At 52.8% G+C, this 20,104-nt stretch overlaps 1 protein-coding gene and 1 pseudogene across 2 annotated transcripts in view; both read right to left on the bottom strand.

The window, feature by feature from the left end:
* Window positions 1-11,714, bottom strand: part of LOC144286930 (intermembrane lipid transfer protein VPS13D-like) — a 157,192-nt pseudogene extending 145,478 nt beyond the window's left edge. Inside the window, exons 1-5 of the transcript XR_013354875.1 lie at window positions 11,608-11,714; window positions 8,713-8,885; window positions 3,197-3,274; window positions 626-816; window positions 445-525 (exon numbers count right to left, since the gene is read on the bottom strand). The product of XR_013354875.1 is annotated as an intermembrane lipid transfer protein VPS13D-like (transcript). The remainder of the gene's footprint in view (window positions 1-444; window positions 526-625; window positions 817-3,196; window positions 3,275-8,712; window positions 8,886-11,607) is intronic.
* A 5,446-nt stretch (window positions 11,715-17,160) lies between these two features.
* The window catches only part of LOC144286933 (uncharacterized), a 64,901-nt gene continuing 61,957 nt past the window's right edge, over window positions 17,161-20,104 (bottom strand). Inside the window, exon 3 of the mRNA XM_077854063.1 lies at window positions 17,161-19,175. Within this exon, the coding sequence (XP_077710189.1) occupies window positions 18,889-19,175 (287 nt within the window). The 3' untranslated portion in view covers window positions 17,161-18,888. The remainder of the gene's footprint in view (window positions 19,176-20,104) is intronic.

The raw sequence follows: 20,104 nt of genomic DNA, 5'->3' as shown, positions 1-20,104 counted from the left end.
CTGTCCGCAATTCACTATGGAATCAACTAGAAACTGTGTATTCAACCTCTCTCGTTCTACAGATGAAGAAACCAAGACCGAGAAGTGAAGTGATTTGCCCCGAAATGATCAGTCACAAAGGTTTAGGTGACCTGGCTTCTAAGGAGGCACATCCTTTCGGCAAGTGAGTCCAACATTCAAAAACAAAGCAAAATGTGAGTGAAAGGAAAACTCCTACTGACACAAGCTGAAGCAAGAAAAACCCATGTCTGCCCAGGGCTGGAGACTTGCTTTTCAGGTTTTCCTTTGGCGCAGCCTGTAAGAGCTGACCTGAGCAGTCAGCCATGGCTCAGAACATCATTTCAGTTGAACCTACAAGAAACATGGTACCGAGAAGCAAGACACAGTTAAGCTGGAGAAGTCCCTGTCATGTTTATACTTTATAAAAAAGTCAGGAGGACTTACTTCAATATTCTCCACAATTCTCGTAACTACAGAGGCGGTAACTGAATACCAGTAGGACTCCCCCTTCCGCTGGCGTTCATTCTGCAAAGGAAAGAGCTGGTGTTAGCAGATCCAGTGCTCTGCTCACTTCATGTCTCACCGTGGCTGGTCTGGGTCTGGTGGCCGACGGGGTGCGCCTCACCTTCCATCTGTCCTCCAGGGCTTGAAGCGGAGCCTTCTTGCGCTCCCTCTCCAAGAGTTTCTCCTTCTCATCATCAAAATCCTCTAGCTTTTCAGGGGCTCCAATTAAGTGAAGGCTGGAGATGGAGATCACCCAAGGATCCACGTGGGGGCGATAAAAGGGAATCTGAAGAGTTACCTTCCCAATTAAGCCTGGGAAAAGCAAAGTCTTGTCAAGTATCCATCCACATTTTTACTTCTTACTGGTTTTCTGCATCCTTTTAGTTTTCTATAAGGAGCATGAGTATTTTTACCATTTATTTTTTAATCTAAGAAAACAGGCAGCAGGTTCTCATACATGGGAAACAGAAAGCTGTAGGCTGAGATCTGTAAGAATGAGGCACAATAAAGTACATGGAAAGCCCAAAGTGGGGGCGCCTGGATGGCTCAGTTGGTTAAGTGCCTGCCTTCGGCTTAGGTCACGATCTCAGGGTCCGGTCCTGGGATCGAGCCCCAAGTTGGGCTCTCTGCTTACCAGGGAGCCTGCTTCTCCCTCTCCTCCCCACTTGTGCTATCTGTTGCTATCTCTGTTTCTAATAAAATCTTAAAAAAAGAAAAGCCCAATTTAACCCTATCAAATGCAACACCTCGCTTCTGCAAAGTCCTTCTTCCCCAAGTGAACTACCTCTTAAACTTCCTTGTCTTTTCTCCCCACAGCACCTGCACAAGCCCATGAGCATGAAACTCATTTCTTGTTCATTATTACTGGGCTGGTTGAGAAGCACTTCTTGGCAGTTACTCACAGTATATCCAGTCTTGAACACACCAACCGAACTGTGGTTAAAATGCTACAGTGGCACTCTATCGAGAAAGAATCCTGATTCTTCATGAGAACTCAGACTGATTTCCCAAATGCTACCATATTTAGCAGTCTCCTAGGACACAGGTCTTCTTTAAATTCAATTAATAAGAGGCAAGTTACCACTAAGGAATAACGCAGAAGAATATCTGAACTGTCCTAAAGGATCTCTGGAAGATCCACATGGCCCAACTAATATGCTCCCTCTGAAAGAAACACATGTTTTCTGAGTGATTTCTACCCTCTAAGATCTAGAATTCAAATAGGATTGATTTGTTGAAGATAGGAGAATATTAACACCAAGTGATCAACTGTGTAATCCAGTAATAAATTAAGAAATGGCAACAAATAATTAAAACATTTTAATTTGGATTTTATCTAGAAAAGTGAAAGTCTTTTCTATTTAATAATTTATATCATAACTCAAACCACATACCAACGATATGCCAACTCACAAACAATTTAATAATAATTAGTGTGCGATTGTAATTCTAACCTAAATTATTGGGGGGAAGAGGCATGTCTGATAAGTTAGGTGACAGCAAAATATAACCTCTGTTATATTTCATTTACTTTTTGGAGAAAAAAAAAGTAAAAGAGGGTCATTTTTGCAAAAATATTAGGAAACTTCATCAATTTCCCGCAAGAGCCTTTCCTAATCCTTTGACATTCAAATAATAACTCTTTGGAAGTGCCCTCAGTATCATCATTCCTCAGTTTCTTTCAGATTCTCATTTTTCAGTGCCTTTGCCTGTGATTCCAGCAGTTCACCCATCACTCGAAGTGACTTCAAGAAAGCCTAAATCTTTTGCAAGATTTCTATCCTACTTCACCCAGCAACTGATTTGCACTGTACTTGCATTTTACTGTAACATAAGTACTCAAAAGTAATGAAAAGACTGACATCAACAAGCTATTACTGAATGATGACGCTGCGTCTGAATAGGGACTAATTTTATACATGGTCATTTAACAAAGAACTTTTATAAAGATTTTATTTTTAAGTAATCTTCACACCCAACATGGGGAACGAACTCACAACCCTGAGATCAAGGGTCGCGGGTTCCACTGCCTGAGTAAGCCAAGAGCCCCAACAAAGAATAAATTTACTCCAAGACAATTCTTGTTTCCTTACCAAACCTAGTAACTGCAGAACTCCTACAGTAACTGCAAACATCTATTTAGTGTGCTAGGCATTGTTTCGAGTAATTTTGACGCAGTAACTCATGCATTCCTTTCCACAACCCTCTGATGTAGGTACAATGATTATCATCTCATCTTAAAGACTAAGAAGCACACACAGAGTGGCAAGGAAACTCCCCCAAAGCCACGCCGCCAGAAAGCACACTGTGCCAGAGCCCACCTTTCATTCAATAAACAACCTCTCAGTAATATAATGAACTCTCCAAAAATAAGAACCCCCTGTATCTAGGACAGAAGTTCTCACACATTAGGAAATATAAGAATCACCTGTGGTACTTATTAAACATGCAGGTTCAAGGACACTCCCTTGGCAGTTCTGATTCAATATGTCTGGGAAACACCTGACCTCCCCACCACTGCCCCAAGGTCATCCTAATAGAAAAGGCCAAACTTGAGGACTGATCTAAACTCGGTATTTCCTATCCTGCCTCTTCCTGCTCAAACAGAGCCAAACTCAAGGGCTCTCAGTTTTCCTGTCCCATGCAGAATAAGACTCAAAACTGCCTCCCTCTCCTGTAGAGTTCCACACACCGGCTTTGACTTCAAATGGTAATTCTAGTTCTTTCAAGGCATCTTTCTTTAAGGGCAAGTTTTCCAACTCAACAGCACCTGAAAAATAAAAATGACATCATGAAATGTTCACCCAACATATGCAGTAGGCACTTACTATATGCAAATCATTAAAAGTTAAAGGTGAAGTCTTACAGCTTAACCCAGCTATAAAAAGCCAGGAGTAACCCCACAATCAGCCTGTGTACACTAGCTTTACTAGTTTCCCGAACCATCCCGTTCTGACAGCTGAAGCTCACCAGCAGGTGAAGGGTGTAGGCAAGGATCTTTCTCTATAATAAGGCAGACAGTAAATACTTTAAGCTTTAGACTATCTGTTGTATATTCTCTCTGGTTGTTTTGTGTTGTTGGGTTTTTACAAGCCTTTAAAAAAAAAAAAAAAAGCCATTCTCAGTTTGGATTTGACCAGCTAACCAGTTTGCAGACCCCTGGTTTAGGCAAATATTCGCCATCTAAGTCACCTGGGAAGAAATGCAGGCTCCTAGACCCCCCTCAAGACATCTCTGGGATTGAAACACAGAAATTTGACATTTTTAACAAGCTCTGGCAACCCACCCACTCCCCCAAAATGGGTATATTGCACATAACATGAGAGCCCATGAGAATTAAATAAAGATGGTCACCAAAGGGAATTATACTCTCTTCTGGAAAGACTAGCTCCACATGTTCTCTGCATCTATGCTTGCAGGCCTAATTACCTGTTAGAAAGCAAAGAACAAACCACCGCTGAAGGTCCTTTTCAGACCCAGCTTTTATAGGACTGAAACCAAGAGGTACAAGATGTCCCTGAACAGCCGAAGCATAGTGGAGAGGGTGTGGCTGGATCTCTCCCTCTCCTCGCTGTGGAAGTCATGCGAACACACTGATATACCACTCCCCAATCTGCAGCAGACACCGTGCTGGCCACTGGAAATACAAGAAGAGAAGGCGGGGTCCCCGTCCTAAGGGGCGGAGGAGACAGCCATCATTCTACAAAACTGCACCACCGAAGGCAATTTCTGAGAACAGAGAGTACAGACAACTGCCCAGCAACCATTAACTGGTACAGGAACTCAAAAGAAAGGCAAGCCAGCCAGAGACAAACCAATACAAGAAACAATTATTTTTTTCCTTTAAATGACTGTTCAAGATTTGTGGGTAACTGGCTTCTAAAGTATTCAGATCTAGCAGCTTGGCAGATGCTAAGCAAATGCAACCAGCTCACGTTGTAGACTTCTGCAGGAACATGTGTCCCCACATAGCTTAAGACGAACCAAAAGGAGAAGTTAATAACCCCAGAGAGCCCAGAAACAACTCTATTTCCACATTTGGGGAGCAATGATCATAAGTAGGGGGGAAACATGAAACATGTTCCTCAACAGTTGAAACTGACTTAAAAGGAGAAAGCACATAGTTTCTTCTTTTGAAGAGCATCATTTGCAATTTGAATCATTTGCCCTATTTTTCAATACCCAAATCTGTCACAAAGGCGGCTGGCACTGGGATTCCTTGGCTGCTGTACATCTTGGGGAAGTGGAAGGAATGGTAGGCAATACATGCCAGGAAAAATTAAAGCTGAAGTGCAGAGAGCAAAAGAAGTGGTCTAGGAAGGAGAAGACCCCAGGGAAACAATGAGAAGAGGGCAGCCCCGCTGCCAAAACAAAGGAATCGGGCAAAAACAGCAGCAGCGCTCAGCGGTTCTGGAGGGAAGGCTCTCAGATTCCCCACCCATTCAAATATGCACCCACAACTGCCCTGCTGGGAAAGGTCCCTCCAGGGACCCACAGTAGGTACAGTGCTCTTCGCTCCTTTCCAGGCAGATGACGTGCGGGCTTATTCCTGGATGTCTTATCCACAAACTCCTCAGCTGAGCTGAGCAAGAAGGCGAGTCCCTAGAACCAGGGTAAATCTGGAGGCTGGTGGCTTTTTGGTCAGCACTGACAACTAACTCCCTTCCCGCGCCCCTGTGTCACTTAAAAAGTCAGCCTGAGGTGCAGAGTGGATAAGGAACAAAACGGTGGGGGGACCTAAGCACTGGGCCCCATATATAAGATAGGCCTATTGCCCAAGGTTCAAAGTTCCTGGCGTGACACTGGCAGCTGCTACCTCCTGGCCCCAAACCATCCCAAACACGCCCTGCGAGTTTTCTGCCTCCTGCCTGTGCTCACAAGCCTCACTCTACCTGGAATGTGGTGACCCACCCCGGGCCGCCTGCCAGGATCCTGCGCTACCACCTCCGGAATGGCCTTCCCGGCATCCTCCCAACAGGGTGAAGGTCGGCCCCCCTTGGCACCCTGGCGCACCGTGCCTGCGGCTCTAGAGCAACAGCGTACGCTGCCTTGTACTGCCGACGAATTAACAGGTCTCCGAGGGCAGGGCCTACGGCGGTGGATGTGGGGCAACAGGAACAGCATGGGAGATCCTACTGGAGCCAAGAGCTTCGTGTCCATCATCTCATTTGATCTTCACAACAATATGAGGAAATACCATTATCTTCTCCATTCTGAGGTGAGGGAAATCAGGCGCACAGGTAAGCCGTATGCTTAAATACCAGAGCTGGGGCATCTGGGTGGCTCGGTTAAGCATCTGCCTTCTGGGCTCCCGGCTCAGTGGGGAGCCTGCTTCTCCCTCTCACTCTCCCTCTGCAGCTCCCCCTGCTTGTGCTCCCCCCACCATGTCAAATAAATACATACAATCTTTTTTTAAAAAAACAGCGCAGAGCTGATAGTAAGGGGCAGCACTAGAGTTTGTGCCACGTCTCTCTGATCTCAGGCGGCAAGAGGGACAGGGGTGAAGAGGAGGCTTCAGTAACTTGCTCATGGTTACGAGCAGCTGTTACGAGGGGTCTTCTACTGTCCCCCCTTTTTGTATTATCCGTAACACACACAGCCATACCCTAAGCAGGTGCTTAGTGGTGTCTGCTGAGAGACGGAACAAATAAAATCGTAGACATGTTCTCTCTCCTTCCACGACTCGTGTGCTATTTTGCATTGTTAATCACTTTCCATATGTGCACCCAATCCAGCCCTGAAGTCCAGCCCAAGCCAATCACATGCTGACGATCATGAAAACGGCAGATGATGGTAACTAACACTGACCGAGGCGCCCTCTACACCCCGAGCAGCTCTAAGCTCTCTGACCCGCATTAGCGTGTCTAGTCCGCAGAACCTTATGAGACAGTTAATATTCTCTCCTCCTACAGAAAGATGCTACAGAAAGAATTTGAGAATTTATGAAGGACTGGAGTAATTTACCCAAGTTACTGGTAAATGGAGGAAATGGGATTCAAAACCAGTCTGGCTGGCACCTGGGCAGCTCAGTCAATTAAGCGTCTGACTCTTGATTTGGGCTCAGGTCATGATCTCAGGGTCATGAGATCGAGCCCAAGTCAGGCTCTGCGCTGGTTGTAGAGCCTGCTTAAGATTCTCTCTCTCCCTCTCCCTTTGCACACCCCCCACCCACCACTTTCTCTCTCTCTAAAAAAAAAAAACACACACACAGACATAGCCTACTACAAAACTCATACTCTTGACCACTGTCTCCATCTCCTTGGCATCTCCCAAAGCATCTCAGACACTAAATATCTGCAGATGGATTGAAATAATATTCTTATTCCTGTACAGTACCCTCTGCCTCCAAATATGCTTCAACTATAACTGCAATGCCCCAACACTTTCCTAGCCAAGCATTGTGGGGTGATTTAAATCCATAAGGAAGGGACACCACACTAATACCGGTTATGAAAGAAAAATTATTTTTCTATTCTGCACAGAAAATATTTTTTAAACAGGAAGCACAGAAAAGCACTTTGAAGCATCAGAGAGACACACACAGTTGCCATTACGAGAGATATCCTAAAACGGAGATCCGTTACTAGTACAGAATCCATGATACAGCAGATACCACAAATTTTATTCATTTCTTCGGCAAACATCCTCTTACCATATTAGTCTTAAAAGAGCTATCTCTTTTATAAACAAGGTTATGATTTGCAATTCTCTTTCTAGGCCCTGTTACCTGTCCTGTACAACCTAGTGAGCTCCACAGCATGTAGGAGAACTTCAGTAAATGACCAAAGAGATGACACTGGACACTACTCTTGTACTTTGAACACATCCTCTTCCCTGACAGATTGGTCACTTCCATCTTGCACTTAGCAGCTCCCTTCTAAGGATGGGACAAAAAGGTCAGGACAGAAGCTAGAGATGAAGAAAAAGCCTACTTCTGTCTCCAATGAAAGGGAGTGGGAGGGGCGACTGCAGAGCTCCCTATAGCCTATGGCTGCCACGATCCTTTCACTGCTTTAGGTGGGTCAGGAAAAACCTAGAAACAACACTTCTGACAAGTGAGCTACTGGCACCCCATTCTCAGACTCTCCCACAATCTGTGCCGCTGCCATCCCCACTAACCTGTCCTGGGCCACCTGCCAAAATCCATATCCCCAGGAAGGTGAGCTTTCTGCCGTACTTGAGATCTCCTTTCCACTTACTGTGATGCTACATGCTTGCAGACTGACTTTATCTCCTTTCTCCAGATTTGTTTGAGTGTTCCATTGTGAATAAAGAGAAATTTAAAAAAGAAGGGGGTAGAAAAAGCAGTTTTCCAAACCTCACACCAGTTTCCTGCACTGCATTAAACCATGTATAAGCATTTACCAAAGACAGGCCCATAAAGGCTAAAATCTCTCAAATGTTATTCTTTTGAAGACCCTATAGTAACATAGTTTAAAACTTTGACTTGATGTCTATTATAAACCAGCAGCAGGACAGAAACTTTAAATGTCATTCCATTTGCTCCATTTGAGTCTTACAGCAACTCTGGAGAGGTATACTACATGCTTTTTCTAAAGAAACTGAGGCTCAGAATTTCAATGGCTTGTTCACATGGCTAATAAGTAACATAACAGGATTTGAAGCCAATGTCACTGTCATTACATCATGGCCACATCCATAAAGCTTCATAAAGCTAAAAAATTAGGGCAGCCTGGGTGGCTCAAGCAGTTTAGCCCCGCCTTTGGCCCAGGGCCTGATCCTGGAGCCCCGGGATCCAGTCCCATGTCGGGCTCCTTGCATGGCGCCTGCTTTTCCCCCTGCCTGTGTCTCTGCTTCTCTTTCTCCTCTCTGTGTATTCTCATAAATAAATAAATAAATAAATAAATAAATAAATAAATAAATAAATAAATAAATATCTTTTAAAAAATACAGCTAAAAAATTAACTGCGATAAAGCACAATCAGCAGCAGTATAGTCTTTTTTTTTTTAATATTTAATAGTTCCCTAAAAGCTACAGCAATACAACTACATACTTAAGTTATCCTGTAATAATAATCAGTGTCATGAGGGAGAGCTTACTTCCTTTTACACATATTTAGTACAAAGCCATCTGGGCATTATATTTTATTATTCTTAGTATAACAAAACAAATATTTAAAAAAAAGAGAAAGAAAAAAATGTCATGTGCAGTGGCATACTTTACCAAAAAGAAATACGTGTACTTGCCTTTCAGAAGCGCAACAGAGAGCTGGTCAGTGTTCAGGTTGTTGACGTATTTTCCCAGATAAGTATTGAGAACCCAGGCTACAAGACCTTCCAACATGACTATATCCTCAAGACAAGGTGTTTAGAAATCATGGATCATTCTTTATTTCTCTCTCTCATGGTCATAGAAGAATCTATGAAAGAGAAAGAAAAAAAAGGAAGTCAAGAGAAAAACCAGGTGATTTTCTAAGCTGATCTCCTACCTGACCTTCCCTATAGATGGACGAATGCAAAGCAGATTTAGAAAAGATGGGGGTAAAGAGCACTGCAAGATGCCCCGTTAGCAGAGAATCAAACCAACACGTCTACATTCTGACACAGCTACAAGGAACAGTCACTTACAAATTTACCAAAAAATACCTATAATTCCAAGCTGTCTATCTTTTTGATGTAACGGATCATTAAACTGCCTGCCTTTAGTAATTCACCTTGGGACTAGACTGTCCTGCTCAGAGGTTCTCATCCAAGTGTAATTGGGCAATGTCTAGACACATTTTTTGGGAGGTTGCTATTGGTATCTTGAGAATAAAGACCATGGAAACAGCTAAACATCCTATGATGCACAAGATAGCTCCCCCACAGCAAAGAATCATCCAGCCCAAATGTCAACAGCGCCAAGGTTAAAAAAACCCTGTCCAAAGACAGACAGGAAAAGAAAGAACCCTGTCAAGGGTTCTTAACCCATTAAGACAAAAATGCCTTAAGAGATTTCAATGAACTTCATAGTCTGCAATGATCCTCTTTAAGCCTTCCCTAATTCAGTTTTGCAAGTTTGTTTATCAAGAGCATTCCTAAAGTAACATAAATGAGAGGGAGGAGGCAGTGGTTTATCACTGTTCTTAAATGTTCTGGAACTGCATTACAGGTACCCAGGCACCAGATGATGCTGATATAACGAACTATCTTACTAATACAAATACAAGAAATCCTCTGGTTCCAGCTACAGTATTTACAGTCAGTACGACATTACTACAACCTAGGAGAAAACTGTGTGTGTTAGCATCACAAAAAATACACCGATTACTTTTACTACTACAAAAAGTTAACACGAGGGAACTTGAGACACGAAAGTTTAAATGAGTTCTGAAATCGCTTGGCTAGCGTGTAGATCCCAATTGGAACGGTGAGTTCCAAGTCCTGCTCGGAGCCAAGCACCTCAGACACCAGCCCACCACGCTGGACACTCCAAATTTGCTCTGGCACACGTCCCACTTGGAACCAGCGCTTTCAGGATCCTTTCCAGACACGCTGCCCCAAGCCCAGGGATTCATGTGTGTGCCAGAAGACACACGTATCCCAAATGATACCTCCTCACAAAGACCCAAAACACAAGGCCCTGGAAGAGTTTTAGATCCTTTTTTTCTTTTTTAAATTTTATTTATTTATTCATGAGAGACACAGAGAGAGAGGCAGAGACGCAGGCAGAGGGAGAAGCAGGTGCCAAGCAGGGAGCCCGACGTGGGACTCCATCCCAGGACCCCGGGGTCACGCCCTGGGCCAAGGGCAGTCGCTCAAGCATTGAGCCAACATGACTGTAGGTGCCCCAACCCTGTAAGCTCAGCTGAACCTCCAGGAAAGGCCGACTATTTGTATTTGTATTTGTCAACAGTGTCTTGCACTTGCAGCAAGATCTTCATTCCGCCGTCGGTGACAGTGAAAAGAGAAAGGTAAATAAACAGCATTTGATGAAACACTCATTTCTTCCCAAACGTCTTCTTAAGCCCTATTTTGCGTAAAACAAAGGATGTGCTAGAGATCACTGGACACATTTGTTCAGAGGAGAGATGACAAGAACAAATTATTAAAAAAATAAATGAATAAATAAATAAGATGGGGGGATCCCTGGGTGGCTCAGCGGTTTGGCGCCTGCCTTCGGCCCAGGGCGTGACCCCGGGGTCCCGGGATCGAGTCCCGCGTCGGGCTCCCTGCATGGAGCCTGCTTCTGCCTCTCTCTGTGTCTCTCATTAATAAGTAAATAGATAAATCTTTAAAAAAAAAAAAAAAAAAAAAAGATGTGTTTAGCGGCCTGGTGAGAGACATTTGTGCCCGAGACCTTCAACAGGTCGGCGCGGAGATCGGGGAGCACCGGCCCCAAGCGCCCCCGCCAGCCGCCGGCGTCGCCCCGAGCGCGGTCCCGGCCCCGAGGGTGGGGGTCCCGGGCCCCGAGGCTGTAGCAGCGCAGCGAGGCGAGCGGATCCCCCGGGGCTGCGGGGTCGGGCAGGGCCCCAGCCCGGCGAGGCGGGCCGCCAAGCGCTCCGGGGCCTCCCCCGACCCCCGACCCCCGACCGCTGGGGGCGGCCGCGCGACCTTGGGCCGGGCCGACAGAGCCCCCGGGAGGCGCAGCTCCGCGGGCCCGAGCACGGGGGGAGCCGGCGCGGGGTCAGGGGTCGGGGTCGGGGGTCAGGGGGCGCGGGGGGTCGCGGCCCTCGGGCTCCCGGGAACCGGGCCCCGCCTCGCAGGTGGAGGCCGGGGGGCGCGGCGCCGGGTCCCGCCCCGGGGAGGGCTTCGGCCCGGCCGTGACCCCGGGGCGCGGGGACGGGCGGCTGGAGGCCCGAGGTCGCCGCCCCCGAGCGCGGGCCCCGAGCCGGCGGGCGCTGAGGACCCTCGGGGGGCGGCCCGGCGCCCGTGCGGGGCTCGCGGGGTCGCGGCTGAGCCCTCGCACCCCGGGGCCGGGGCCGGGGCCGGGGCCGGGGCCGGGGCCGTGCGGGACCGGCGGGGCCCCGAGGAGCTGGGCGGCGGGAGGCCGGCACCGGGTCCCGGGTCCCAGGTCCCGGGCGCGCTCCCGCGGCGGGGCCGACACACAGCGGGCGCTGGGCCGCCCCCGCCCCCGCCCCCCCGCGCCCCCCGCCCCCGTACCTGCCGCCGTCCCGGCCGAGCCCGGCCCTGCGCGGCGCTGCCCCTCCCGGCTCCTCAATGGCGCTGGCCCGCGGCGTCCGGCCCGCCCAGACCCGACCAATCGAGCGGCCGACGCGCCGGCGCCTGCCCAGCCGAGCGCCGAGTCGTCGAGGAGGCGCCCCCTGCCGCCCGCAGCCGCTCGCCGAGGCTCAGCTGCAGCCGGACCCCCGGAGGCGGGGGGGGGGGGGCGGGCAGCGGAGGGGGGAGCCCGGGGGGAGCCGGGGGCGGGGCAGTGGGGGCTGGGAGGCCGGGGGCCGGAGACCGGGGGAGGGAGACTAGGGTGGGGGGCGGGAGGGGGTAGACGGAGGGCCCGGGAGAGCCTAGATGGGGGGGGAGAGAAGGGGGAGACGGGGCTGGAGGGGAGACGGGGGCGGGGAATGGAGGGGCAGGGAGAGCCTGGCTGGGGGGAGGGGAGAGTGGGAGATGGGGGCGGGGGACGGAGGGAGGGGCGGGACGGGAGGAGGGAGACTGGAACGGGGAGCCTGCTGGGGGGGTGGAGAGGGAGGGCGCAGGGAGCCCGGGGAGGGGGCAGGGGGCCGAGGCCGGCAGGGGAGCAGGCGCCGGAATCCGCGGGGGTCGGCGCCCAGGGCTCGGCTACAACTCCCGAGCCCGAGCCACTTCCTTGCTTAAAGCAGCTCCGCTTACACCTGAATTAAACCCAGCCCTTGGAGAGCCGACCCCCAGGCTCCTACCGCGCTGGTCCATTCCCGCGTCTGCCAGTCCTCCTCGGGCCCCGCCCCCGATCCTCCTCGGGCCCCGCCCCCCGGTCCTTCTCCCGCCCCCCGCCCCGCAGTCCTCCTCCCACCCCCCGTCCTCCAATCCTGCTCGGGCCCCGCCCCCGATCCTCCTCGGGCCCCGCCCCCAGTCCGCCTCCGGGCCCCGCCCCCGGTCCTCCTCGGGCCCCGCCCCCGATCCTCCTCGGGCCCCGCCCCCAGTCCTCCTCGGGCCCCGCCCCCAGTCCTCCTCGGGCCCCGCCCCCCCAATCCTCCTCGGGCCCCGCCCCCCGATCCTCCTCCCGCCCCCCGCCCCGCAGTCCTCCTCCCACCCCCGTCCTCCAGTCCTCCTCGGGCCCCGCCCCCGATCCTCCTCGGGCCCCGCCCCCAGTCCGCCTCCGGGCCCCTCCCCCGGTCCTCCTCGGGCCCCGCCCCCAGTCCTCCTCGGGCCCCGCCCCCGATCCTCCTCGGGCCCCGCCCCCAGTCCGCCTCCGGGCCCCTCCCCCGGTCCTCCTCGGGCCCCGCCCCCCGTCCTCCTCCGGGCCCCTGCTCCCCCCAATCCCTCGGTTCTGCCCCAGGACCCCGTCCGTCCCCCAGTCTCTCTCCTTAGGATGCCTTCCCCCCACATCTGCTGTCCAAGCCACACAGACAAGCCACATCGTAGTTTTTAATTTACTACTTCGTACATTTTTTAAAAGAAAAAAAGGGAAAATCATGTATTTCACATAATTCAGTATGTCCAGAATATGACCATATCAACCTGGAAGCCGACAGGAAAAAAAAAAAAGAAAAAGAAATCATGCGGTATTTTAGGGGGATTTTTTATAGTAAGTTTTTGAAATTTAGCGTGCCCTTTACACGTGCGGCACTTCTCCATACAAACCAGCCACAGCTGAAGAGCTCCCAGTCTTCCTCCAGAGGCTGCAGGCTGCGGGGGCCCCCTCAGATGGTCCTATAGCTGGATGGTCCTATAGCCAGAGGGTCCTATAGCCAGAGGGTCCTATAGCTGGATTCCACCTCCCAGAGCATTTCCCCGCTATCTTACCTAAGGTTGCCTTCAACCATCACCCTGTTGTATTTCCTCATATACAGGACTTAATGGTACTTGAAATTATCTTGTTCCTACTTATCATCACCTTTCTGCACCCTGAAAGCACTGATTTTCCCTTCCACAAATGCCTCTCTAGCATCGAGATATTGCCTCGCACAGAAAAGGCCCGGTTAGAGGTGCTGTAGGTGAACGAAGGAATAAATGAACAAATGAACCCTTCATCTTGCATCAGCCCCACAAGGACAGGAAGACCTCAGCTCATAAAAGTCAGAAGATGCAGGAGGCTTGATGGCAAGGTTGCAGTAGGGTATTAACCATCATAATTATCAACCCTCATAACGCTGAGCTAATGAAGGCGACTGCGGGCTGAACATTCCTGGCAAGGCCTGAGCTCCTCAGGGGTGGGAACCGCCTATCAGAATCTCAACGCCAGGTCCCCTCGGGGAATGAGGTTTGGGTGTGAAACCTCAGACTCTGCAGATGGGAGGCAGAAGGGAAGCAGCCCATTAGAGCGGAAGGATCTGAGTCCAGATCTTCTAGCACAGGAACCCTCAGCTGTACCTGGGGAGTTTATTAAAAATGCAGATGCCAGGGGGTCCCTGGGTAAGTCAGCGGTTTGGCGCCTGCCTTTGGCCCAGGGCGTGATCCCGGGTCCTAGGATTGAGTCCCACATCGGGCTCCCGGCATGGAGCCTGCTTCTCCCTCTGCCTCTCTCTCTCTCTCTGTCTATCTTGAATAAATAATAAATAAAATATTTTTTAAAAATGCAGATGCCAGGACACCAATCAACTAGTACTACTGAAAAGTCTTTGGGCCCTCACTTTGGAATCCCTCGGAAGGCGCATGGACCAGACAGCCATCCTCCTACTAAATATCTACCCGAGAGAAATGGAATCACATGTGTCTGCAAAGACGTACAGGAATGTTCACAGCAGCTTTATTCATAGCAGTTAAAAACTTTAAAGGTTTTTTTTTTGTTGTTTAATTAGAGGGAGAGAGAGAGGGCATGAACAGGGGGGAGGGGAGAGGGATAAGCAGGCTCCTCACTGAGTTGGGAGCCCGATTCAGGATTCAGTCCCAGGATTGAGCCACGGTAGATGCAGCGGTCACAGCATGGGAGCATCTACTGGCCACGGACACCCCACTGGTGAGGGGCACACGAGGTGGGGGATGTCCCTTAATCGCCACCCACGCTGGACCCTTAGATGCACCTTGGCCCACAAGGGGCAAGTTTTCTGGGACAGGCTAGATTTGAGGGGCCTCCTCAGGACTCCCTCCATCAGGCCCTTTCTCATCTGGCCTAGTGTGCATCAGCCCCCAGAATCCTCTAGACCAGAGAGGACTGGACACTACAGAAATGTTTCCTTTGGCCCACACCTTGCTGTAACAGAATTAGAATTACAACATTTAAAAGGCTGGAGATTGGGGCGCCTGGGTGACTCGGTCAGTTGGGTGTCGGACTCTTGATTTTGCCTCAGCTCATTTTCTAGGGGTTGGATCAAGCCACACATGGGCTCTAAGTGGGAGTTAAGGGAGTCTGCTTGAGATCCTCTCTCCCTCTCCCTCTCTCCCCTGCTTGCACTCCCTCCAAAATAAATTGTTAAAATATTTTTAAAAGCTGGAGATAATACATGAGAATCTGTATTTGGGGCCTTTCTAGAAAAATTGGAAGATTTGGTGACAATGGAACCCCCCCATACTTCCTATGCCTACATTCATTCACTCGTTCACCTTTTATTGAGCACCTACTATGAGCCTGGCACTATTCTATGTACTTGGCGCCACATGACTAAGCAAAATAGCAAACCCCTGCCTCACTGGAGATTATGTTCTAGCAAGAGGAGCAGACAGTAAGCAATAAATGTAACAGAGATGTAAATTATAAGATATCGTAACAAGTGATAAGGGCTTTAAGAGTCCCAGAGGGGAGGTAGGGATCTCAGGGGTGGGGGGAGGTGTTGCAATTTTTTTTTCTTTTTAGAGAGAAAGCACAGGGGGAGGGAGAGAGAATCTATGCCCAGTGCAGAGGCTGCTCAATCTCATTACCCCAAGGTCACAACCAGAGCTGAAATCCAGTCAGATGCTCAACCAGCTGAGCCACTCAGGCCCCCCAGGCAGGGTGGGGGTGCGGGGTTGCAATTGTAATTACAAACTCATTTCATCAAATTGTGAAGGTATTTAACTGTCTGATAGGAATATAGTGCGAATCACATACTAATTCCAAATGTTCTAGTATCCACGTTAGCATGAAAACAAACAGGTAAAGTTAATGTTAATATTTTATCTAGCTGACACTGCAAAATGTTATGTCAATATGCCATCAATGCAAAAATGATTGATGAGATATTTTATATCTGTTTTGTGCTGGGTCTTCAAAATCCGCATCCTGCCCTGAGATGTACTTCACGCGCCTCGGGTAGCACTGGCTGCGCTCGGTGCTCAACGGTGGCCAGGGCCCCCGGTGCCGGTGCCGTATCAGGCAGCGCAGGCCCAGACAGCTCAGGACAGCTGGGGACAGCTCAGACGCCCGCCCTCTTGGCTTACAGGTGCAAGGTCTGAGCTCCAGATGGGACACGGAGGTTCAGGTCCACACTGCGGGTTCCTGGCGAAGCTAGAACACAGTCCCTGGCTCCCGGTTAGCTTTGCCCCGGGGCAGCCTCTCAGCTCTGCAGCAGAGGAGTCCAGGGGAGGGAGGGAGAGAGGGGGGAGGGAGAGGGAGGGAGGGGAAGGGAGTGGGAAGGGAGAGAGGGTGGAGGAGGTAGGGAGGGAGAGGGAGGGAGGGGGAGAGGGAGGGAGCAGGAGGGAGGAGAAGGGAGGGAGGGAGGAGGGAGGGGGGAGGGGAGAGAGTGCTTGCCCTTTAACCCCAGACCCTGTGGCTCTGTTGTGCAGTTCTAAGGAGCTGGTTATCGGGAGCCTCCCCGGGCAGGCTGTCCTCCCAGCTGGACTTGGAGAAGTACCACGCCTCGGGCCCTGCCCGGCGCCCTCCTCTGCGCGGCAGGGTGGTGGGTACCTCGCCTGTCTCCTCGGGCAATAATGGAGAGGAAATATAGAAGCTCAAGGGGCATCCGAGCGGCTCTCCCCTCCCAGCTCGAGTTTGCGGAGCCCTGCTCTGGGGATGGAGAGGGCGGAGGCAGGGCCGAGGGCGAGAGGTCCAGGGAATCACCCAGAAGGAAGAGGGCAGCGCCCAGGCGGCCACCCTGACCCGGGGGTTGGCTTGGTGATTTCAAGGCCAGCCAGGCTCCCCCCTCCCCGCCCCCCCCACCTTCTCCTGAAGTCTCTCTGCCTGCAACCTCCTCCCCACTTTTCGTTCTGGAAAAGGGCTCCAGTCTCAGAAACAGGTCTAGGGTCACGTCCAGCACTGGCCCCCCAGGCTGTGCCCCGGGCCCCCCTGTACTACTGGAGCTGCCCCCCACCCCACACTGCCCTGAGCACCCGCGATGGGCCTCGTAGGTGGCGTAGGTGCCACCGGATGGAGCCTCGCTCCCACCGCCTGTGAACAAGCAGATCTGCAGAGACCCCCCCTTCACCCCAAAACAGGCTGATGACAGCGAGTGGCAGGGCCTGGGACGAGGGCGCAGTCAGAGGCCGGCAGGAGGTGCTGGGCGTGACGGAGGGCGGAGGGCCGGGCTCTCAGCAAGCGCAGCGTGGGGGTCCCAGGCCCAGCGGCCACCACTCCACCGCCCCCTACGCATCGGTGGCACCACGGACCACGGACAGGCCCCAGCTCAGACGCACAGCCAGAGCCAGGAGTCGATGTACAAAACAAGGTTTACTTAGAAGCAGGAGTGCTGCCCAGTATACAGTACAAACTCGGGGATCAACAAGCCTGGGAGCCGCGGCCCCCCAGGGAGGGTCTCCTTCGGGGTCAGAGCTGCCCTGGGAGAGCAGCGGGGCCTGAGGTCGTCCCGGGGCGGCCCACCAGGGGGCAGACACGCTCCACCGCCTCGAGGCCGGGGGCAGCGGCAGGGCAGGGGCAGGGGCAGGGGCAGGGCAGGGGCAGGGCAGGGGCAGGGGCAGGGGCGGCCTGGGAGCCGGACGTCGGACTCCAAGGGAATCCTGGTTTCTGGGAAGCTCTTTCTCCTCATGGCACTGGCTGGACTCGCCTACCGTCCAGAGCTCAGATCCAAGTCCAGCCCCGAGTCCAGTGGAATTTTCAACAAGGGATCCAAGTACCCGGGACCCGGCTGGCTTGTCCAGGAGCCCCCCACCCCACCCCACCCCACCCCACCCCGTTCCTTCCAGAATTCGGTCAAGGCCGCACGCGTCCGTCTGTCCATCCGTGCTCTGAAGGACTCTGGGTGCGTGTCTGGGGGAAGGGGCCTGACCCGTTAACAGGAAAGAATCCTGGGACAGAACTGCCGGTTTCAGCTGCTTCGGGCCGGCCGGACGACCCAACAACACGGCTCCACAGACCAACAGCACACGACAGACACACGGACACAAGACTGGCTCTCGGCGTCCCGCGTCCCCAGGAGACCCCGGCAGGCAGAGCACCCCGGCGGCCCCGCAGGCTCCCTGGGGCTCCAGGACCAGCAAGGTGGGGGTGCTGAGGCCAAGAGGAGCCTCCTCGGAGGCGGGGGCTGAGGTAGGAGGAGGGAGACTGTGGGCCTCAGTCATCTCCGGTTCCTGAAATTCCCTCGGGGAAGCCGGCACCGAGGGAGGCGGGAGGCGGGGCTGGAGCCGCAGGTGAATCCCTGACGGTCAAAGCAGAGACCAGCGAGCTCCGACTTCCGCTTGGTCATTTTGCTGGCTCCTCCGCCTGCATGGTGCTTTTCTTTTTCTTCTTCTTTTTTTTTTAATTGCCGGGTGTTAAAATCGGAAGATTTCTGGTTGGAGGTTGGCCGTCTTGCCCCAACCGGAGCACTCGCGGGGGCTGCTTGGCTGGGCCCTCTGAGTGTCTGATTCCCGCCGCGTGCAGGAGGTAAAGCTGGCAGGCACGGATCCGGGGGTGCTGCAAGCTGCACCCGGGGTCCCCCGTCCCCTCCCTGCACGGAACCATCTGATCAAGGACACCCCCCGCCCCCGCCATGCTGGGACCGTCCTATAGTCTCAGCATCAGGCTAAAGCACTGCCCCTTCTCCATGGAAGGCAGGATGCGGGGCCTCCCAGGAAGCCAGGGCTGCACAGAGCCCAGGGATTTTTTTTAAAAGTAAAAAAATTACAAAAATAAGGGCTCTAGAAGCTGAACTCGCAGGACCAGCTGGGGCGGGGGGGCAGCACTCAGAGTGGCAAGGGCTGGCTCCAGGCGGGCCGGCATGCCCACGTCCAGCTAGCCTCCCGGAGGGACGCACACCACGCCAGGAGCGCTTTCCCACAATTCTCCCTGCCTCACCCTTCTGCCAGCAGATGAGAGGAAGGCTGAGGCTGTGGGGCCACTAAAGGAATTTGGCCCAGAAAGAGCCAGAGTCCTGGGGGGTGGGGGCCTAGAAGGCCCAGGAACAGCCCACCTGGGCTGTGACACAGCTCACGCCAGTCTGGCTAACTGGACTTCATGCCAGCGTCAGGCACACCAAGGGGCAGGGGCTTATCCTCTGGGTTCTCCAGCAGAGTCTCTAGAGCCCCTGGCTGGAACTGAAACGGGCACTCCTCCTGGGAGAAGGGGACCTGCTGGTCATCTGGGGAGCTGGAGGGGCTGGCATCCACGTCCCCCGTCGTGTGGCTGGCCTGGGAGGAGCACTGAGGGCCGTGGTCGGAGCCGCTGCTGCTGCACACGTTCACGATGCACGTGACGTTGACCTGGGTCCCGTGGCCGCCGCACGAAGGCTCTGCCGAACATAAGACAGGAGAGGGCGGTCAGTGGGGGGTCTTGGGGCGCAGGAGGTCTCCGAGGCCTGTCCGCTGCCCAGGAGACAGGTTTAAGACAAAAGGGTCCGGAGCGCCAGGCCAAGAGCCGAGAGGCCACGGTGCCCAGCTCTGCTGTGTGACCTCGGGCAAGTCACTTCCCAGCAACTCATCCCACAGGTGGGAGGAGCCCATTACGTAAAGCAGGTGAAGGGGCCCAAGAACAAAACCTATTCCCACGGGATCCCTGGGTGGCGCAGCGGTTTGGCGCCTGCCTTTGGCCCAGGGCGCGATCCTGGAGACCCGGGATCGAATCCCACGTCAGGCTCCCGGTGCATGGAGCCTGCTTCTCCCTCCTCCTGTGTCTCTGCCTCTTTCTCTCTCTCTATGTCTATCATGAATAAATAAATAAATCTTTAAAAAAAAAAAAAAACAAAACCTATTCCCCACTAGAGTCAGAGAAGGGAGCCGGACCGTAAGCGGGCGTTACAGACCCGGGTCACGCAGCGGACAAGGACTATGAGGAGTCCCCTTCGGGACCGCAGGCAGCCTCAGCAGTCCTGGCCACACCAACCAGGAAAAGGCGAGACCCCTCTGTCACCGGCTCCTTGTCCACTTGCAGTAAAGTCAACACCAAAGGGTTTGGAAACCGCTCCCTCGTGGAGCTAAAACATTGACCTTGAGTGTCCCCACCAGCTGGGGGGGCTGGATGCTGGGTGTAAGGGGCTGCATGCACCACGCCCCCCTACGAGGAGAGCTGCTCCTGCTCTTACTGCGGGGCCCGGCCAAGCACCCAGCCACGCCTGCTGTCAGGGTCACCCGGGGTGGCCTGGGTGTCTGTCTCCAGCTCCTGGGAGCCTGAAAGCAGGAGGGAGCGGGGAGTGGCTCTGCTCGGAACAGCCCCAGACAGGCC

Source organism: Canis aureus, chromosome 16, assembly GCF_053574225.1.
Source record: "Canis aureus isolate CA01 chromosome 16, VMU_Caureus_v.1.0, whole genome shotgun sequence".
Lineage (NCBI taxonomy): Eukaryota > Metazoa > Chordata > Mammalia > Carnivora > Canidae > Canis > Canis aureus.
This window is presented reverse-complemented; position numbering and strand designations above follow the sequence as displayed.